Below are 20,911 nucleotides of genomic sequence, written 5' to 3'. Positions count from 1 at the left end.
GTTGTGAAAGTGAAAAGGGCTTCTTGGAAGGTGACTTGACAGACAAAATAAAGACTTCTGAATGGGAATGAACAACACTGCTTCCCGAGTCTTGCTGCTGCAAGTACCACATTCAATGAGTCTAAAAATCTACCTGGTAAAAAAAATTCTCTTCATTTCTAGGTCCAGCTAGCCTAAAAAGTTGTCAGAATTAGACCAACTGTGCTGAGGCTAGAAGGAGCACACTTTCATTAACGCATGAGCAGATTATGATCTTTGTGTTCGAAGTGGCATCCTGAAGGATTTAGTTAATTTTTAATCGCTGATGGCTCACTGGTACAGGACCCAATACATGCAGAGTCTGAGAAAGCACCTGAGCCCTCAAGAATAAACACAAGGCAAAACTGCATCGTTGCTGCCATCTTGCTGCTCTCTCTATAATTAACATGGAACCACCAGAAGGTACATTTTTGGGATTACTCTGCACAGAATTCATTTTTGTAATGGATGCTGCACTACACTTGCCTAACAGAAAATGGCCATTCATCTCTAATTTCAAGATGTTAAGTGGGTAAAAAAGTGTGAAAATCACAGTTTTATCTGTTATATGATATAAAGTTCGTCTCCGCACATATAAAGGTGTCCAGAGGCACAAGGGTAATGGTGGAGCCCCAATATCCACTGCCTCGGCCCATGCCAGGGTTGTCCCAGGAGCCATGGCCCCGTGGTCTGGGGGTGGCACACACCCCATGGGGCAATAGGAGCAGCTCTGTGGGTCACCTCATACCAAGGCAGGATCAGTGCCTGGCGTGGGGACACACTGGGGGATGCAGGGGATCAGGATCTTGAGATTGCACAAAGCTTAGTATGGAATGTTTAGGGGAGGAAGCAAGGGTGGAGAAAAAGAGGATTGAGATGGTTTGAGAAGTAGCAAGCAAGGAAAATAGAGGGATAAGGGGATAATGGTATCAGTCCCATGAAAAAGCAGCTGCTGGGCAGTCATGCATCTGGCCATGCCCTGAGCCCACCTCTTCCTGGGGGAGGGACTCTGTTCTTTGTGCAGGTGTGTGCCTGGGGGTCTGAGCACAGGTCAGAAGGCCTGCATGTCTAGGGCGAGCAAAGGTGCACACAGCACCAGTGTGTGATGATGAAGGAATATCAAGCTGGACCAGCAGGCAAGTAGCTCAAGTGGTCTGGCAACTGGGGGTGCCTGTGTGTCTGGTTCTCTGGGTGCCTCTGGAGGGCCAGGCACCTGGAGGGACCAGGAAGCCCAGGCTAACCTGTCAGAAAGACCAAGGAGTCTGGGGAGTTAACTGGGACCCACGTGTAACACACCCATGAGTGTTACTGTGCACAAGGGGGATCTGCACCAGCAGCTGGTCTGGGGCTGTGGGCCTTGGGGACTCCCACGCTCAGGTGCCAGTGACTGCCTGGAAGACCAGGAACCAGGAGACAGCTGGCGGGTAGACAGTGTCTCAGCCCAGTTACTGGTGGGATGCACACAGGACATACACGTCCCATTAACACCTTTATCCTCAACAGCCAGTGAGTGAGACGAATCACCGTTCCGTCAACAGCTTCTTCCAACTTACTACCAAGTTCTTGTAACGTCGCTCAAAGAGGTGATTAGTAACACTACAAAAATGATACCTATAGCCCTAGTACCTGCTCAGGAGCAGAAAACAGGGACCTACCCTGTTGCAGAGTTCCATATCAAGAGTAAACACGAGAGCACACCTTGCAGCAGCTAACATCGCTACAGGTACATCAAGGAGACAAACAGAAAAAAGCGGAAGGAAGTAACACTAAGACAACACAATTTCTGGCCTAAAGGTCTAAAGGCCGTCTAAAAGCATAGTGGGTTTGACGGTGCACATCCTACACAGACACACCACAGCTAGCAGGAGAGCAGGCTGACCTACAACTCCTTTTTACCTTTTGACTTGTGCCTGCATTTATGAGGTTTTTTGCCCGATGGAAATAGCGCTGAATTAAAACAATTACATATGTATAGAGAAAGAAATGATTAAATGTGCATTGAAATTATCAGCTTCCCCCTCAACAAGGAAGAGAACAAGCTACAAAAAAAGTTCAAAAGTACAGTATCCATGTCTTTCAAACTGATAAGAAGTACCAAAACGTGAAACGAAGACAGGATGATGATTTTGAAAGGAATTGTTAAGCATTATATCACTGATATTCAGAAACATTGGAAATTATTAGAATAAAATCTTTACTGGCTTTATGGGTTAAATCGTAACTTACAGGAGTACAAAAGAAATTGGATCTATGTCTTAGTAAAAGTAATTATGTATTTTTAAACTCTATAGACTAGTCTATAATGTAACTGTAGAAATGAAACATTTCATTGGAGTAAAAAATGAAATGTTTCAGAATTCCAGAACATTCACTTTGGTCCTGATTTAGTTAAATTAAAACCTTGAAAGCTCAATATCCTACAGGATCAGAGACTAATGATCCTAATTAGATATGATAACAGACATGGAAACAGCTTCGATTACCGTTCTTTACAAAAAGATTACAAAAAATTCAGAGACACTAAGATTTAGCATTAAATACAATGGTTTCTCATCACCTGAAGAGACAGTTAATCACAGGCAGGTAACCTCAACCTTTATGTCAGAACTTACGTATGTCCCTGCATAGGGAGGCATTTTTATCAAAGTGTCCAAGAAAACCCTAGCAAGGTCATTTGGTACAAACATCTCAATTTCTGCAAGAGGCTTAACACACCTTTCAAAGCAGGCTGGCGTCCTCATTCCATTCTCATTCACATTTCCTCACTTGCTACCCACCTCTTCTGCTAAAGAATACTAATACAATACTAAAATCTACCTCCTGAAGTTAAGGACAAAAATAAACCTTAGAAGGACACAAAGTTAAAATTCCTTAGCAATAGTAGAGGAGCTGTAAGAACATCCTGAGAAAACGTAATTACAGTATGAATAAAGTTTTTTTGCCAGTAGTCAGGTTACTCTTCTTCGGCACACCCCAGGTTAAGAAAGCGTTCTCAGGAACCGGTACTTGGTCATTACGCCACCGACCCCCACTGACCTGTTATCTGGGGTACGTATGGAACTGACAGCCTCTCCACGCTGTATCCGCTGCCTCCTAATGATTCCGCAATTTTGTTCGTCAGGAAAAACAAATTCTTTTCATGCTTCTCTAAGGATTTTGGAAGACTGTCAAAATACATATTTGAAGTTATTATCTACCAATAAAGTAGTTCATTAAGTATTCTTCCAATGTCTGCAAGGAACCAAAAAAGGGTCAATGATAATGACTTGATGAAAATAAAACTTGCTTAGTGTTTTAGGAATGAAAATACACCCCAAAATTTTAAAAATTACATTATCACTTCCGGGTTATCTGAAATATGTTCCTCACCTATTCTGCCACATCTTGAGAGAATATGGTCTCTGTAAAACAGAAAACACTGCAGAGTAACAGTATTTGCCATTTACCAGCCATGTTGCCACGCTGCAGCAAAAAAGGCTACGGGTGTGCTGGGCTATCAGGAGCAGCACTGCCAGCAGGGCGAGGGAGGAGATGCTTCCCCTCTACTCAGCACCAGCAGGGCCACATCTGGAGAACTACGTCACGTGCTGGGCTCCCCAGGACAGGAGAGACACAGATGTACTTTAGAGAGTCTGGCAAAGAGCCACTAAGGTGGATTGAGGGAATAGAGCACCTCTCCCTCAAAGGAAAACAGAGAGCAGGCATGGCTCAGCACGGAGAACAGAAGGTGGATCTCACCACTGTGTACAACCACCTTAAGGGAGGGAGGGTGGAAAGACAACACAGCCAGGTCTTTTCAGTGGTGCCCAGTGTCAGGACCAGAATCACAGAAGGGTCACACAGAACAGCGGAAAACACTTCTTTCCTGTGAGAGTGACCAAGCACCGGCACAGGTGGCCCAGAGAGGTTGTGGAGTCTCCATCCTAGCAGATACTCAAAAGCCGCCTGGATGTAGTTCTGGACAGCCCGCTCTAGGTGACCCTGCTTGAGCAGAAGGGTTAGTCCTGATGATCTCCTGAGGACCCTTCCAACCACTCCCATCCTCCCACTCAGTGAAAATGCATTTTGCTGAGTTAACACTTATGCCAAGCACGTACAGATGTAAGTGCCTCTGAATACAACAAAAAAACGTCTGAAAACCACATTTTTGTCATACATGCACATATGCTTTTACTGCTTGGTTTTCTTCTGCCTATCTTGTACACTATTAAATCTCTAAATTAATTTTCAGATATGCACCATATTTCAATGACGTGTTAACAGTAAGATAGGTACTTCAGTGTTCATTAATCCACATGCTGCACCTACTTACTTGCATTTGTCTTTGAAAATTGTTTCTGGTAGAAAATATGATGCTTCCAGACTTCTAGTTTCAATGACCTGAAAAAACCCAAGACAAGTAGTACATATGGTGTACTTCCACAGCTATTTTCTCCAACGACTAAGTTACTTACAGAGTTTCTATCTGTAGCAGATTACCAGTCCTTTGCTAACATCTACCTCCGCACAAATAAGGCACTTAGGATTTCTTTTAACCAAAGAGATTGTGGCACTCATCCTCCCGACTAAAAATTTGTTTCCTGTGATCTTCTGCATGTCAGTACTGTTTACCAAAGCTAGTGAGGCTGTAAAGTCTTAAACCACATGGGGATTTAGCCCATTATATATGGCACCATAAATAAAAATTCTGTATCTTTACAGAAGAATATTCTGTGCCTAATCGTAAGAGCCAGCTATTGAAGCCATCAGAGACTGAAGACAAAGAGCATTGCTGGTGGACACAAACACGGGAGATCAACACCACAAACAATTACTTGACAGAAGTTGTTTCCCCATTCTGCAGCAGAACGCGTACTGTTCAAAATGACATAAATTACGTAAGTTTGTGTTACCTTGCTGACATGCTGACAAAAGGCAGGAACCGCAATCATCTGACTCAGAAAGTTTAGATACGCTGCAACCAATGCCATGACACCACAACGATTAAACATTGGCAGATTATCCTCATTGATGATGGCAATGTCCTGAAACATGAAGGACAGCATGTTAAATTAAAGTTAACAGGCTGCCCCAAATAAATGGAGATCAGAATTATTAGCAGTGACACTAGCTGACACATGGTGACACATGGTATTACTCAGCATTTAACACCTCTCATCTTACAATGCTAGTCTTTGAGCTCACTTCTGAACGAGGTATAGCTTGACCTGAAGTTAGAGAGCTTGACTTATTCAATCCCTATGAAGAGAAATAAATCTACTCAACTCAAACTTCTGCTTCTCAAAAAGAGAGCAAAGGTTAGTGACTGCAGTCTCTTGTCCTTACCATCTGCTGCTCATAACTTCTTCCAGGAAAATTAGAAACAGTAGTTTAATAATAAAAATCACTCTGGTGAGTACCATAAAGGGAATTATTGAATGCTATTAGCATTTGTATGTTTATTCAGAATGCATTATTTTTGCTCTAGCAAAACTCCTAGTATCATTTTCATCAAGTAAGGATTTGGTTCAGTAGACATCTTTAAAAATTAAGGATGCACTCTGCATTTCAGAGGTTTTGTAACTCAGGGGCACACAAGGGAATGAGGCTACTGGCAGAGAGTGAACTGGGAATACAGGACACGATTTCATCGCATTTCCAGGGCACATGCTAGCACTATTTTTTTTTTTTTATAATGCTTTAATTTCGACATGGATAAACCTACCAAGCTACGCAGTTTCACTGAGGATGTATGCAAGTATGAAATAACGTTTGATCCCATAAAGGAAACATTAAGTAATAAAGGCTGTCAACACACTGATAGAATTTTACTCTAAGGTAAGACTAAATAGCCTGGTTTGACAAGTATTTCAACCAATCAATGCACCAGAAGCTTTCTCCAAGGTGAGGACAGTCCATATGTTTCATACAGAACACTGGTGCGAGATCACAGGTTGTAAAAATACCTCGTCAATTTGCTAATGAATTTATCATTCATTAGCATAGAACCAAATTGATTCTAGGACATGTTTCAACAAATTTCCACATCTGCTGTTTCCAGAAGAGAAAACGCTGTAGAAGTTTGTGACAAAACTGGGTAGTTGAAGCTATTAGTAATAGTATGTACGAAGCGTAATTCCTTAATAGATCAATCAAATTTGAATTGAATGATGTGATTTCCAACTTGAAGATCAATAGGCAAACAAAAAAGTCACCCCCCGTCTTTAATTACTAATCAATCAATGAACCCAACTCTGATTCAGACTCTTACCTGCAAAGCAGTAGCTAATCGAATGAGGTCAATCACCACTTCTTCATTGGCTAGTTCAATTGTGATAAGAGCCAGAGACGTGAACAATAGCTCAAAGTTTTTTTGGACATTGTCTTCTTCTTTGCAGCCTAAGTAGATGTGTCTGTACAGCTGCTGACCATGCTATAAAAGAGAAAAAAGGGAAAATGAGCATTAAAATCACAGCATATTTTAGGTTACAGAGGATACTTGAAGGTCCTCTAGTCCAACTCCCTACTCCAAGCAGAGCCAACTTTGTTGTTGGATTATTTCAGAAGAATTAAAAAAATAAAAAAGGATAAAATGCACGTATACCACACATACACAAACAAGTACACGGTTAACCAAGAATATCACTAGTTTATAACAACGGCTTCTTTATAAATACCGTACTGCTCTATTTCATGTAGAAGTGTACAGATAGGGAAGATGGTATAAAACTGCACATGAATACTGCACTGTGCGTCAGACATTAATATTCGTTTCCTATTGAAATCTTCAGGAAATAATTTGCCCATTTATTACAAGGAGAAAACAAAAAGTGAATCTTGAAACCTTCCCAAGAACGTTCAAGTAACTGAGAAGCTTCAAGGGTTATCTTTGAGAGACATCAAATTTGTTCATTAAGCAAGTCTCCTTGAATAGCCAACCGAGAAAATGTTCTTCTAGAGCGTGTTCTGGAAGACGAGTAGGGCTCGCCTACCAATGTGCGGAGGCTCTAGCTCTGGAGAAGAACACAAGTTATCTAATGGAAGATCCTCAGCTTTGAGTGACTATCCTTTCCCCGTAACCCTGTGCTTAACCAAATCTTTAGGAAACTCTCGTATGAATAAAAAAAAAAATAAACCACAGAAAGGCAGGGTAAGCAGCAGGTTTTGCATGCAACCCCCAGCTCAGCACCACCCCGGCATTCTGAATCTGTAGAGACCCGCAGGCCTGTGTCAGTCGACACAGTTCACTTTCAGGATCTAGGGACTGACACCTCATCTCTGGAAGTACGAGTTCAGCTTTAGAAGGAGAAAGAAAAGTAATTTTCAACATCTGTTTTTCAAGCAGAACATACAATTACAGAGGTTGTTGGTCTTTTTGTTACTTCTATAATCAAATATTGTTGTTCGACTACATGTTTTATTTAGCAAACAGGGAAACAAAGCTATTAGCAAGGCACAGAAGCTGCTATGAAATAAGCATAGTAAAGGTTAGCTGTTTAAATACAGCTTAAAGATATTTGGAAAACAGCAGTAATGAAATTATTCACCTCACTGATAAAGAATTGCACATAGATACAAAAAACTGTTCCAAAACCACAGTGGTAGAACAAAAGCAACTGGTTCAGTTACTTAATCTCTTTCCAGACAGAAAAGTTAACTTTTTCATTCTCTTACCTTTTTCATGAAGCTCACGTCTTGCCTTGAAATTTTATCTCGTTTTATCTTTAGATCAGAAACATCTGGTATTATTCTACAAAGGAAACAAAAATGTCATTTTAGCAGAAAGAAGCTGAAAAGGAAGACGATGTAAAATACATGAACTATCCAAACAAATCGTAGAAGCTATCTCCATTTCATTTTTATCCATGTTTATCAATGACATTCAAATTTCAGCTGAAGAGGAAGAATCATAAACAGAATTATGGCAACTTTTTTTTTCTTCTCTTCACATACTATGCCATATTCTGTCTTCCACGGTTAAACCAGCAGGTACTTTGAATGATCATTTAAGGTATCGTGCACTGAGGCTGACCTGTGAAACTGCTGCCATCAGTAAGTGACACTGAGCACCACGCACTCATCTCAACAGCGCATTAGCATTTCACATTAGGAAAAAATATTTAAAAGCCAACAGTCCTTCTCATTCAGATACTAAACTAGAACTTCAAGCAAACAAAAAGAACTACCGTATTCCTCTGAGCTTTGCTCTGTTGTCGTGCCGGTCAATGAGATTATGCAGTATTTCCAAGACCAGCTGCCTTAGCTCTGAGTCTTCCATGAGTGAAGGAGACAATAACGGGTCCAGAAACGGGGGAGGAAGTGCATTAGTTATCGTCATTGCTTTGTATCCTGAAGTCACCTGTTCATTGTTCGAAGGAAAATTAAAGTGTATCACTATTGCATTGTAAGAATTACTTGCAACTGTCACTCCCTTTTCAGTGGGTTTACTCTGGCACCAACAGGTGGATTCGGATTGAAGCCCTGTTCTAGTTTTGGAAGTTCCTAATCTCACTACGAACTCACGGTCAAATGAACTGCCCCATCTGTTTTAAAGCAGTGTTTCTCAGGATCCTTCCTCTACCAATACACACAAAAGTATCATTTATGGAGGTTTTTTTTCTTAACAACAGCCTAATAAAAGTTGCAGGGCATAAAATGAAGGCATTAATAATTCCAGTAGAGATTTTTCTGTTTCAGGCTCTGAGTATACTCACATGAAGGAAAGAAAGAAAAGAGAAATCTTAAACATTTATGGATACTGCTTTACTGCAAAAAAGCAAGCAAGCAGCAAACATCACTTTCTTAGAAATCTGGTACCATGCTGGTGGTTTTGTTTTTTTATTTTTTTTCCCCAAACTCATACTACCTCTGACCTGCCTCATTACATTACTTTCATTTAAAGCAAGCTCTGTAGGTATACAAGGAGAAGTTAACTTCCATTTGACAACTGCAACATTAATCAGCTGAACATTCACAGCAGTCAGAAATGTTTAAATTTTACTGTCCCTTAAAATGGAGGTTACCAGAATATTACAATCTCAAAACCAAACCAGGATTCAGAAAGTGAGAAGCATAAGCTGTTGAGGATGAGTGGGAATAAAATTATCCGGAATTTAGTTATGATAAAAGCAATCATTTTTAACTAAGACTTCACATAAAAATTGTATCTTTGTTAAGCATATCCCATCCTGTTACAGCTTTCACATGTGAACCGTGTTGTACTGGTTTTGGCTGGGATCATTTATTTTCTTCACAGTAGCACATACATTGCTGTGTTCTGATTTGTGACCAAAGTGGTCTGGATAGCACAGGGATGTTTCAGCTACTGCGGAGCAGAGCTTACACAGAGCTCACACAGAGCCAAGGCCTTTTCCGCTCCTCACCCCACCCCAGCAGTGAGGAGGCTGGGGCTGGGCAAGGAGCTGGGAGGGTCCGCAGCTGGGACAGCTGACCCCAGCTGACCAAAGGGATATGCCACGCTACATGACACCATGCTCAGCTACAAATCGGAGCGCAGTTTGCAAGGGCTCCTGTCACTCAGGGACTGGCTGGGTATTGGGTGGTATTGAACAACTGGGTATTGGGTGGGGTTTTTTGTGGTTTGAGTGGGGGTTTTGTTTAGTTTTATTTTTCATCATTTGTTTTTCTTTCTCCATTTTCCTTCTTTGGTTTTTTTTTTTTTAACTTACTAAATTATCTTCATCTCAACCCACTTTTCTCTGTCGTACCTCCCAATTCTCTCCCCCATCCCACTGGGCAAGAGACAGCGAGTGACTGGGTGGTGCTTTGCCGCCTGCTGGGGTTAAACCGCAACACGTGATCAAGCACCATTCCTACAGCGTAACGGAACAGGTTGAAAGGAAACTGCCTGGCAGAGGAGCACGAGGGTATGTGAAGGTCTCCACTGACAAAATGGAAAATTGCTAATAGTCCAAGCAGTAAGGCTGCAAGTCGAAGTGTTGTGAAGTTGTTATTCTTTTGTAAAGAATACATGACATGCAATGCTCAGTTCAGTAGCGAGAAGAGACAGGGCTCCCTCCTTTCTAGTGCCCTACTATGGGTGCAGATTATACTTTACATGTCACAGCAAAAGCTTTGCTCTGAACACAAATTCCTTCCCACATTTTTTCCACAGGATTTGTCAATGTCTGAGTAATTTATTAAGCATCAGAACGTTCACTTTCACATCTTTGTGCCATGATGGGATTTTACTTCCATATTGCAAGAGGATCCAAACCAAAATTTGAAAATTGTTAAATTTCCTCCATGAGCACAATCTGAATCCCTTAAAGCATATTTAGAGGCTACGCAGCACCCCAACTAATCAGAACAATTCTCACTGACTTCAGTGGAAATTTTTAAGACTGGCAAGACGAGTATTGTCAGGAATAGTTCAGGCATAGATGAGTCTCTCTTTAATGAAGACAGTGTGCAAAATGACCCCCGAGGTCCTGTCTAACATGTTTTCTACCCTTAAATTGCAACTGTGAAAGCTCAGCTCTTCTGCAAGCCAGAATCTAGGATTTAATATTCTGACAAGCATAGAATGGTTCAACTCATTGGCCCAACAGCACACTCAAATTTTGCGTCAAAGCAGGGAGAGAAACTCATTTTCCAGGAAGGCATTCTCTTGCTTTAGTCAGGAAATCTTTCTTCAGGCTATTTCCCCTTCTTCAGTCACTACAGTTTCCAGCTTCTGCAGCACAACAGGCCAGGGTTCTACAGGCTAGAGGCCCCTTTACTACCCACTTCTGATAGCTACCATCAGGATGTCCTTCCAGAAATAGTCTTTGAAGGTTTACAGTCGAAAAACGTTTATTAGCCATTCCACTAATTACAGTGTCTGTGGTGTTAGAGATAAAATTGATTCCACTTGGATCAACTCAGCCTATCCTGTGATGTACTTCTGGATCTGCAGATCCAATTATAACTGATACTCATTAGTGCTCTAAGAGATGGAGAAACATTTCTTGAGCTGCTTGTAATGTAAGTTGGGAAATGCTGCCACAAGTTTACACACTAGAGCTGCAGATCTCTGTAATTTGAAGCTATGTTTAATTTCATAAGATAGTTGTAATACTGTACTTCATATACAAACTATTACATAAAGTGAAATATTGTGTGTTTGCAACAGAATATACTAAACACAGGAGACTTACCATAAGTAAAGACCTCAGTAACATGATTTGAATCCTCCTAGTTCCCAAATCTCTACAATTGGAAGAAAGCTGAAAGTTAGTTTCTTTGCATACCTTCAAAATACTGATTCACACCAGACATTCCAACAACTGCGTTTCTGACACAGGAATACAGCAGTCTTGAAAGGGATGCTGGGTGACCACGAATAAGGGGCAAGTATCTCCAAATGAGGTGCAATAACTAAATGGCTTTAAAAGGGACACTTATATGAAGGCTTTACATGTAATTATTCATGTTTCAGGAAAAAAATACTACTTCAGCATATGGCAGCTTTTTAATTACGGGTTTACTACAGCAGTCTGCCTGCCTATAGCTTTTGTCTAAATAAACAGGGAAAATCTAAACCAAAACAGATCCACAGGAATTTCTGCAGTTCATTTCTGACACTGAAGTCAGCTTGTACTGAAGAAAAACCAAACTCTGTTTGTAAGCTATTTGAAAATATGTCTTCATAATTCAATTTCCCTCCTGCACAAATCAAACATGTATCAAGGTAGGGACTTAACTACCGTTAAGCAAATTCAGAAACATTTGTGCAGACGTGGAGAGAAGAAATGCCTTAGAAGTTTTATTCCAATCAGGTATTTGTGATCAGTAACATGTCTGGAGACTGATTTCATACTGCCAACGCTGTGCTTACCTTGATTCTGCACAGTATTTAACACAGCCTCTAAATGAGTGAGAATTTTAATTTCTTAATCTTTTTCACTTAATTCGTCACTAATCTAAATCTAGATTTTTATTTAGAAATTAAAAGAAGTAGGATATACAAACCCAAGGTGGCTGGTATCCAGTGACTGTGAAGTTGTCCCCAAAACAGGTACTTTTCCCATAATGAACATCATAATCTCTGATCTTTGGTAATCTGGGAGATTGCTTCCAAAAAATCCTAAATAAAAAGGGAATGAAATTACAGCTGGAAAGAGATGTAGGGCCCTTCTCTTTATAAGTAAAGTCTTATAAATACTAGGAATGTCTTTCCAAGGTCCAAATAGATGAAGAATAAAACTATGATGCGGTTTAGGGCATGATACTCACACATTCATTTCTGCTGAATGGCTTCACAGAGTCTTCATGGCACTCACTTTCTCCTTCAAATCCTAATACTTTCCGATTTTAACCTCCTTTAAATAGATCATTTAAAAGTGAAGTATGTGACATCTGCTAATTCGTAACTAGTGAGAAATTGGAAGGGGTTCTCACAGAACACAGAGTTGTTACTTCCGTCTGTTCTTGAATCACAAGTGATTGTTCTGGGCATTCGAACAGAGATGTTCAGGGTATTATGACTGTACATACAATAGATACACACTATTATATGCAGAGATACACAGTGTTACGTGACTATTACTTTACTGGGGGACTGCCGAGGCAAGCGTCTCCAGTGCGAGCAGGATCAGCAGCAGAATGCTCTAGCACTGTGCACAGGGGGGCTTCCTGAACCAGGGGAAGCTCAGTGCAGCAGAGACCCACCAGGAGCCCGCAGCTCACACAACAGCAGCTGAGGAGTCTCGGGTTGGGGCGGGGGACAGGCGAGGCACTGCTCTCATTTCAGTATTGCGCTTCAAAGTACTTCAGTTAAGTCGTGGTAGCAAACCCGGCCATTAGGTGTCGTCATTGCCACTATGACTATGTTTAATGTTGTTTTTCTACACATTTTCAAGTAGTAACTACTAAAATACATTACTGTATAGGATTGTTTGCAATATGATTTTCAGCAAAAGATTAATTACGTTTTACCAGAGGTACAGAATGATGTTTATATTTCAGGGGCCATACAATAATACAATAAATTTGTTGGTTATAAGTCCACCAGCATTTTTCATTTTCATTAAAATTCTCGGCTTTCTGCTCAGACAACAATTACAATAACAGTCTTTCAGAAGTTAACTACCTAAAGTGAGCCTGAGACTTAGAGGCAGGTACAGTCAGAGATACCACACTTGCTATTACTCCTTTTTTGATTCAAGCTCTTTTAATACCATCTCACTGAGGAAGGGGGAGAAGGGGAGGAGTTTTAAGTGAGCCTACGCTCCTGTCATTACTCACCAATTGTTTGAATAATGGCGTTCTGGACAATCCTCTCATCGCTCTCCTTGGAGCTTGTGCTGAAAGTGGCACTTCCTGCGGAGCTGCGCCGATCACCCAGCTCAAAGTCAACGCTGATGCGCAAGTGCTTCAACAATGTATTAAAAACCTCCAGAACTGTTGGGCCTGGAAACAAGACAGAACAATGACTGCACGCGTCAAGGGAAAGATGCCTCAGAAAATGAAACCAACCTCTCAATCCCTTTTCAGGAGAAGCCACATTAAGCTGAAAAGAAAAGTGAAATTCAGTGTTTGAATTGGCCTAGGGACAACTTTTGAAGCGCGCCTACACCTTGGTATCTTTTATTCTGGAATCAGGAAATGCAATGAAGTGTACATGTGTAACCCATTACTGTCAAGTTGTACTGGCTCTGGCTGAGATAGAGTTAACTTTCTTCCGAGCAGCCTGGGTGAAGCTGTGCTTTGGATTTGTGACTGAAGGAAGCGTTGACAACGCACAGGTTGGTTTGGCTGGTGCTGAATAGTGCTAGCAAGTGTCAAGGCTTTTTTTTTTTCCCCACTCTGTCCCTACAGAGAAAAGGCTGGGGCAGGCAAGAAACTGGGAGGAGGCACAGACTGGGCCAGCTGACCCAAAGCAACTAAAGGGCTATTCTATACCAAATAATGTCATGCTCAGTAATAAAAGCTTAAGGAAAGGAGAAGGAAGGGAGGACATTTGTTCATATGGCATCTGTCTTCCCAAGTAAACGTTACGCAAGCTGAGGCCCTGCTGCCCAGGAAGTGGCTAAACTTCTGCCTGTCGATGGGAAGTACTGAATAAATCCTTCTGCTTTCTGTATGCACAGAGCTTCTGCTTCACCCATTAAATTGTTTTCATCTTGATCCATGAGACTTGCCACCTTCCTTCTACCTTCTCCGTTTCCTGTGGGAAAGGGGAGTGAGGAAATGGCTGTTGGCTGGAGTTGATCCACCATGCAATTTTTACATAGCAGATATGAGCAGTTGCTGAAATTAAACATGAACAATGGGTTAAACTCTAGGTAATTGCACCTGTATTTCAGTTATTTCAAAACCTGCCACTAAAATCCAGCTCAGTATATTGGATGAAATCATGAGCTCTTTTCGTAACATGGTAGAAGACTTCACAGGTCTGTGCATGCAAGTGGGTCTTGTATAAAGAGAAAGGAGAGGCTCAGACTCAAGGTAATGAAGCAAAGCATTAATGCTGCAGCAGGAGACCAAAGGCAAACAGCAGCAGAGCACGACTGTGCACATGGCTTCGTAACGACTCTTCTTTCAACGAACTACCCTAGCTTAGATGGCATAATGCACCTTATTTCAGCTGCTTCACCATTACTAAGGTAAAACTTCTCCAAGTTCATTCTGCTCTTGACCCCCGTATTAGCACTCATCGCTCAGCAGCTGTACCACAAAGTGACAGTGCTTGACATTCTGCAGTCACACACAGCTCTCTCAGGCTTTGTGCCTTCTTACCAAACAGCAATTCCTGCCTTTAGCTAGTCTGTAAAAATACATCTACTCATTTTTTTAATAAGAAGGATTATAAACAGTCAAATGACCAAGTCATATTTGAGTAACTGTAAACCAAGTAAGATTTCAAGCATTTTATCAGCAGAAAGGAGAAAAAAAAAAACACCCAAACTTCAAAATAAACAAAGAAAATGAAGAAAAAATGGGCACCACCCTTCAAACCTATCCTTTGACCTGATGTCTTTAATTCAAGACAATTTACCTATTGATCCTTTAGCCGCTATTGCAACTGCTTCCAAGAGAACCTGAATAATGCCAGCTCGAACTCGTGGTGAGTCCCTTTTGCGAACATCAAGGTGTCCAAGAATTTCTTGTATTACATGGTGGGAATATTGTGCCTATTAAAAACAAAACAAAACAAAAAAACAGAAAGAAAAGCTTCACCTGTGACTTTTAGAAGAATAAAGTCATACACCATTCAGCTATGGTCATGACCACGTTCCTATTCTGCAACATTCTTCCTCATAAATTTACCTAAATTCTTTTTTTTTTCTTCTACAAGTGTTCAATAATTGAAAGCAAATCAGATTTTCTTTGATCATAAACCACGAGTAAGGTATTCTTTGAAATGGTTAAAGAATAAGACTAAGGAGTTATGGGAAGAGATCTTATGGATTCTTTTACTTCATCTACTGTCTAGCATTGTCATGGTGAGGTGAGCGATTAAACCTGTCTCACATGCTTGAAACATGTATGCAAGGAAAACAAACCCCAGAGGAAATCCTACCTGTATAGAATACATGATGATCTTGAAGCAGGAAACAGCAAATTCATTGGGATCCCACAGTCTGTGATGGTCTAAATGCCTGTAACCAAAAATTAAGGGATGTGAAATAATGACACTCCACAGATATAAATGGCACCTTACAGTTTTTTCAAAATTGACCCCAAAGGGATTATTTCCTTACCTAAAGCTTCTAAACAATGACTTATTACCCGGACCAGAAAACTAGAACTTCAGGAAAGCTTTTGGGTTTGAGGTTTAGGATGTGAACGCAAAACATCCAGGTGTAACAGAAAATCCTGATCTTCTAGTTTTGGGATTTTAAGGAATCTACTCACACTACAGATACAGAGTTAAGAATATACTGTTTCTATACAAAGGGCATGCATAGAAATGACTGTGACATTACATGTTTATTCACATGAAAGACACACACTGAAGAGGATGGTTATAATACCTTGACAGACTTCAACTCAGTTAACGTTGAATTCATTTCGCAGTAGTTTCATGAATAACATATACGGAAAACAAGAAAGAGCTGCTCTTTGTGTACATATTCCTCTATCACACTGGAACACTCTTGCAAGAAATATCAGAATGATAAATGCATCAGTTTCTCTTTAAATGGGATAGGAACCACCCATGAAAAACTTTGTCAGAGTTTCAAAGACATGAGATTCTGCTTAAGTGCCTTGCTGAAAGCTATGACTAGGGCACACAAAAGAAATGCAAAAGGGAAATCTGAGCACCTGGAAAGGCAGGACAAAAATAAATGTGTTTTTAAATCTAGAAGACAGAAAAAAGTAATTTGGGACACCTTTTCATTGGAATGATTTAGGTTTAAAAAAACCCACAACCAACCAAAAAAAGACCCCAAACGAAAAATCCTAAACCCCACAAAACCCAAAAAGGTCTGTGACCTTTCCTACAGAATGTGGGAAACGTATGAAGATGCTTCAAACACCAAACTTGAAAGCACTCAGGTGAAAGAAGTCAGTACTCTGAACACAAGAGGACTGACTGGACACTTTAACTCGCTGTGCCTAGAACCTGGAGGTCTCAACTCACTGGCCAACTGCCACCAGCCCAGTGACCAGCTGAGTACACAGGTCACAGGTCTCCTTTGAGGTTATTAAACCAAACGGCATAAAATGATCCTTTCCTGTGCTCTAAATTACCTTGGGGTCCATTGCAGAGCGAGGAAACCTACTGCCATTTTAACACAAGACAGACCTTTAACAGAAATCCCAACAGGGAAGATTTTAAGGAATTCAGAAGCTGTAAGTTTGTCTGCCAAGATGACAGCAGATTTGCATTACTAAATACCAAACCGGACTCCCTGTTGGGGGTAGCTGCCTCTCTAGAGCACATTCCGAACACACGGGTCTCTTTCATCCTGTCTTGGGGTAGAAAGATGGACAAAATCACCTCTTTCAGTGTTTCAAGGCTTAGCAGTTCATAATGTATTTAGTCATGTCTTCTTTCTCCCCAGGATCATTCCAGTACAGCCCATCAGTTCTTGTACATGACAGCTTATTTTAGCTAACTATCTTCTTTTTGCCTCAATAAAACCAAAATCATACTCTCCACCATCCTCTCCTGGTTGGAAGCGATCCTTTAATCTTTCAGGGTAGCAAGCGTTCTCTGTCACCCTTGACAGCTCCTCTTTACTCGCCCCAAAGATCCATTCAGGCAGATTATGGTCAATGACATCCTATATTATTTTAGAAAAACCTCCCTTTCCTCTCAAGACATGCTTTTTTCCAAAAAGGCAAGTATTAGCTGTTTCTGACGGGAAGAGAGCAGGGAGATGTCAGCTTAGGGTAATGTTTGGTGTAACAGCTCAATGGGCAGCATAGTTTGCACACTAGAATTTTCCTCCTAGAATAATACTAGATCACTGCAGGTGATATATTTTACTTGTCATAAGGCAGGCAGTGTATTCAATGTGGTTTTGGTGTGTAAAAGATGGAGAGTGGTATTTTCAGCATGGTGCACTTAGTTTAGTTAACATCAAGTCACATCTCGCCTACTTTTTACCAGTTACATTTCTTTTAAAAAAGAGTGTCTAAGATTGCAAAACATTTTCTCACTGGATTAAAAAATGCCAAACTTTGCTTTCCATTAAGAGCTGCTGCATGTCTGTAGCAAATGTGCACAATTACGTTTCTCAAATTAAAAAGAACAGCAGAACCAACGCTGCAAATCACTGCTTTATGGAGAGACACTAGCAGTGTCTGCATCCCTCTGCATCTGCCTAGTCGATTCTCCATTGCAAATCCACGCCAAGGAAGTCTAAACAGCTTATGACTGTTGACATAAAATATTAATTTTTTTGTATCATATTGACAAATTTTTTTACTTTCATTAAGCAGTTTGCTTAATGAAATGGCAGACTGATCTGCCAGATTGCATTAAAACTGAGAATTTGAGTGCTTCTAGCTACTACATGTAAACACTTTCACCCAACAAGAATTTCTGCCAAGGGCAAGGAGAATTGAGGTCAATCCAAACCCACAGGAGGAGACCGACTTCAGACTTCAGCTATCTTCATTATAACTAACCCCCTCAGCTGCTGAACGGACTCAGCCTCATGATGCAAGCAGCACTAGTCCCTCGGTTTTGCAGGGAAGTGACAGCACGTTGACTGATACTCCAAAGCCACAGGAAGCAAGCCTTCAAGTGGGGAGCTGAACCTGCACCTCCAGGGCTAGCACAGTAATAAGTGGCCTTACCTGTATTGACACAACTTCCTAAAAGCTCTTAATTTGTTGAGAACTGCTAGGGGAAACTGTTTTCTAATCATGCATATATAGGTTTATCAATCAGCTTTCATTCTACCGTTCAGAAAGTGAAGCTGATTAGACGGAGCACTCTGTTTAGGAAACTCCCTTTTTGTTTAGGAAAAACAGCTTGGAAATTCCATTTTCTGCATCTCTTGTACTTCAAAAATGTTAAAAATTTACAGCAGTTATCCATAAAATGATACATTTATTTGGAAATTTTTGCTCAAAATGGAACTCAAAACCGGTGACCCTCTCTATTCATAGGAGAGATAATACATTCTGGTCATGATCTACTGATTTCAGCACACAAATGCAGCACCTGGCATGTAGAGGTGCATAAAGACTCAAGTAGTTCCTTAGGATTACAGTGAGTAAGGAAAGAAATTAAGCTATAAACATCACTTTACATAAAGCTTTGGGTCTGCCACGGGAAATGCAGGTCTGACACCTTCTCAAATCCCAAACTAAGCACTAAGTCTAGTCCAGGGAATCAAGAATTATTTGTGGGAAACTTCCAGGATACTGCAATGATTCAAAAGACTGAAAAAGTTTTGAGACAAGGCCCTAAAATGATCTTAAAAGTGGTAAGAAAGCAGCTGCAATATAGTTCCAAGTAGTCGATCGAGACTGCTTGGTGTCTAAATGTTCGCTCTAGCGGCAGGGATTTTGGAGAAATGTGAGTTTTAAGTGTAGGAAAGCATGAAACATTTTAATTACACCATTCAGCTATTCAACAGCTCAACTCCTATCAGACTGGTATAACAGGTACACACAGGAAGTAAGATAATGGTACAGTTCTTCGCATTTAATGGTTTTGAGTGAAAACCAATGGGCTACAAAAACTTTCTGCCCTCAACACCTACCCTACCATCTTCTTGCATTTCTGTCTTTACTTAACAGCGTAACTTGAAAATGGCTTGAAAGTCTTCTGGTGTAGGGGTGGAATACTTAGTCTTTGTGGGAAGAACTAGACCATCTAAGAGAAGATATTCCTGTAACGGGCGAGTATCTTGAAACTCTACAACTAGGAGCAAGCAGCACTCCTCGTCACCAGGAAATGCCAGGGTTTGGAAGCAGTACCACCGAGTCTACAACTTCCTGCAAAGACTTCTCCTGAGAACATGCCTACTTTGTAGACACTAGCAGAGGTGAAAGAGGCAGATTTAAGTTATCCCAATGCTTGTAGCTTTTTTCACATCATATTTTTTAAGGAAGCAACTGGAGCAATGCAAAGAACTGAAAAATGCTGGTCCTGATAGTTCGTGCATCAGCTGTACTGTGTGCACGTCTACCACTCACTACTCAATGAGCTGGGAAAGAAACTCCTCTCAGAATATTGAAAAAAGACTGCAAGAAAGTAGAAATCATAACTCTGCATTATTCTGGGCACAGAATTCCTTTGAGCTACTTGTATTTGACTTGGCTTGTCTCTTCACTGACTGCAACAGCCATCTATGGGACACGAATATCTCAAATAAAAAGTTCCAAGGCCAGCTGAGGCAACAACCCACCCAAACCATTATACTGCACTTCCAAAATCAGTCAGATGGGACACATCCTTCTCCAAGGGGATCTTGAAGTTAACAGATGGGGAACAAAGAGGTGGTATTACAAGAGGAGCAGTTTTTTGAAGAAACATGAATGAAATCCTTTGGCTTGAAAAGGAAGAAGGAATTCAATGCAAGATAATTAAAGGATGAAATAAAAATAAGCTCTTAAGACCAGACCATCCATGAATTTTCAACTTACGCAAAAACTGGTCTTACGGCATTGTTCATATTTCCATAGGTTGCTCGTCCCAGTAGTTCCCTGAAACAATTCTCGGCCAGTAAAGCAGGATTTTCCTCTTTCTCTCCTCCTGTAGGAGAGGATGGAGGGCCTGTTCTGCTGAAATAAGACAAAATACAGTGATTTTACTACTGATTAATATTCACCTTCCTTACTGTACCCCACCCTTGGTTCTACAATGCTCTTGAGTCACGCTTTTAATTTAGGCAAGAATTCTATCTCAAACATGCACCAAACCCGAATTCTGAATAAAACATTTTCTTCTGCTATGGCAGGACTAGAGATCACCATCTGCTCACTCAGTATTGACCACTGTATTAGTAAATATTTATATGGCAAACCCAATGGCTGTCAATAATGATCTACCTTGTTACCCCCTGCAACCTGACAAACAACCACCCATTGCTAACAATGAATAATGTCCATGAAGCCATGAAAAAAGTTAGGCAGAGTCATTTTGTTCAGACTAATGATCTCATTCACCTGCCCACTACTACCTCCACACTGCGTGGGTGAGTGTTAACTACAACTCCAGTACTTCTGCACAAACAGATGGCTTGTGAGTTGAAAAAAAGTCTGAGTGAACTAATTCGAGCATCATCACCCACACAGTTACCTCTAAGTAGACAGTGTACAGGCTAGTCACCTTCTAACTGAAGGGCTCCCGATATTACTACAGGACACAGCGGAGCTCCTCGGCCAGGCTGGGGGCACCGGGGAGGGCAAACAGCCATCGGGAAGGGCCCAAAGCAGCCTGGGCAGAGGAGCAGGGAGCCCAGGAGGGAGCGGGAGCAGCAGCAGCGGGAGCCCGAGGCCG

General features: G+C 41.0%; 1 protein-coding gene across 1 annotated transcript in view; it reads right to left on the bottom strand.

Moving 5' to 3' along the window:
* The window catches only part of EFR3A (EFR3 homolog A (S. cerevisiae)), a 62,732-nt gene that overhangs the window by 6,972 nt on the left and 34,849 nt on the right, over nucleotides 1–20,911 (bottom strand). The window contains exons 7-18 of the mRNA XM_010135369.1: nucleotides 20,056–20,190; nucleotides 15,524–15,602; nucleotides 14,999–15,134; nucleotides 13,246–13,410; nucleotides 11,971–12,085; nucleotides 11,157–11,208; nucleotides 8,184–8,356; nucleotides 7,672–7,747; nucleotides 6,269–6,430; nucleotides 4,911–5,042; nucleotides 4,331–4,398; nucleotides 3,055–3,182 (exon numbers count right to left, since the gene is read on the bottom strand). Coding sequence (XP_010133671.1) covers nucleotides 3,055–3,182; nucleotides 4,331–4,398; nucleotides 4,911–5,042; nucleotides 6,269–6,430; nucleotides 7,672–7,747; nucleotides 8,184–8,356; nucleotides 11,157–11,208; nucleotides 11,971–12,085; nucleotides 13,246–13,410; nucleotides 14,999–15,134; nucleotides 15,524–15,602; nucleotides 20,056–20,190 — 1,421 coding nt within the window. The remainder of the gene's footprint in view (nucleotides 1–3,054; nucleotides 3,183–4,330; nucleotides 4,399–4,910; nucleotides 5,043–6,268; nucleotides 6,431–7,671; nucleotides 7,748–8,183; nucleotides 8,357–11,156; nucleotides 11,209–11,970; nucleotides 12,086–13,245; nucleotides 13,411–14,998; nucleotides 15,135–15,523; nucleotides 15,603–20,055; nucleotides 20,191–20,911) is intronic.

The sequence above is a fragment of the Buceros rhinoceros genome, unplaced genomic scaffold (genome assembly GCF_000710305.1).
Source record: "Buceros rhinoceros silvestris isolate BGI_N320 unplaced genomic scaffold, ASM71030v1 scaffold3974, whole genome shotgun sequence".
Classification (NCBI taxonomy): Eukaryota; Metazoa; Chordata; class Aves; order Bucerotiformes; family Bucerotidae; genus Buceros; species Buceros rhinoceros.
This window is presented reverse-complemented; position numbering and strand designations above follow the sequence as displayed.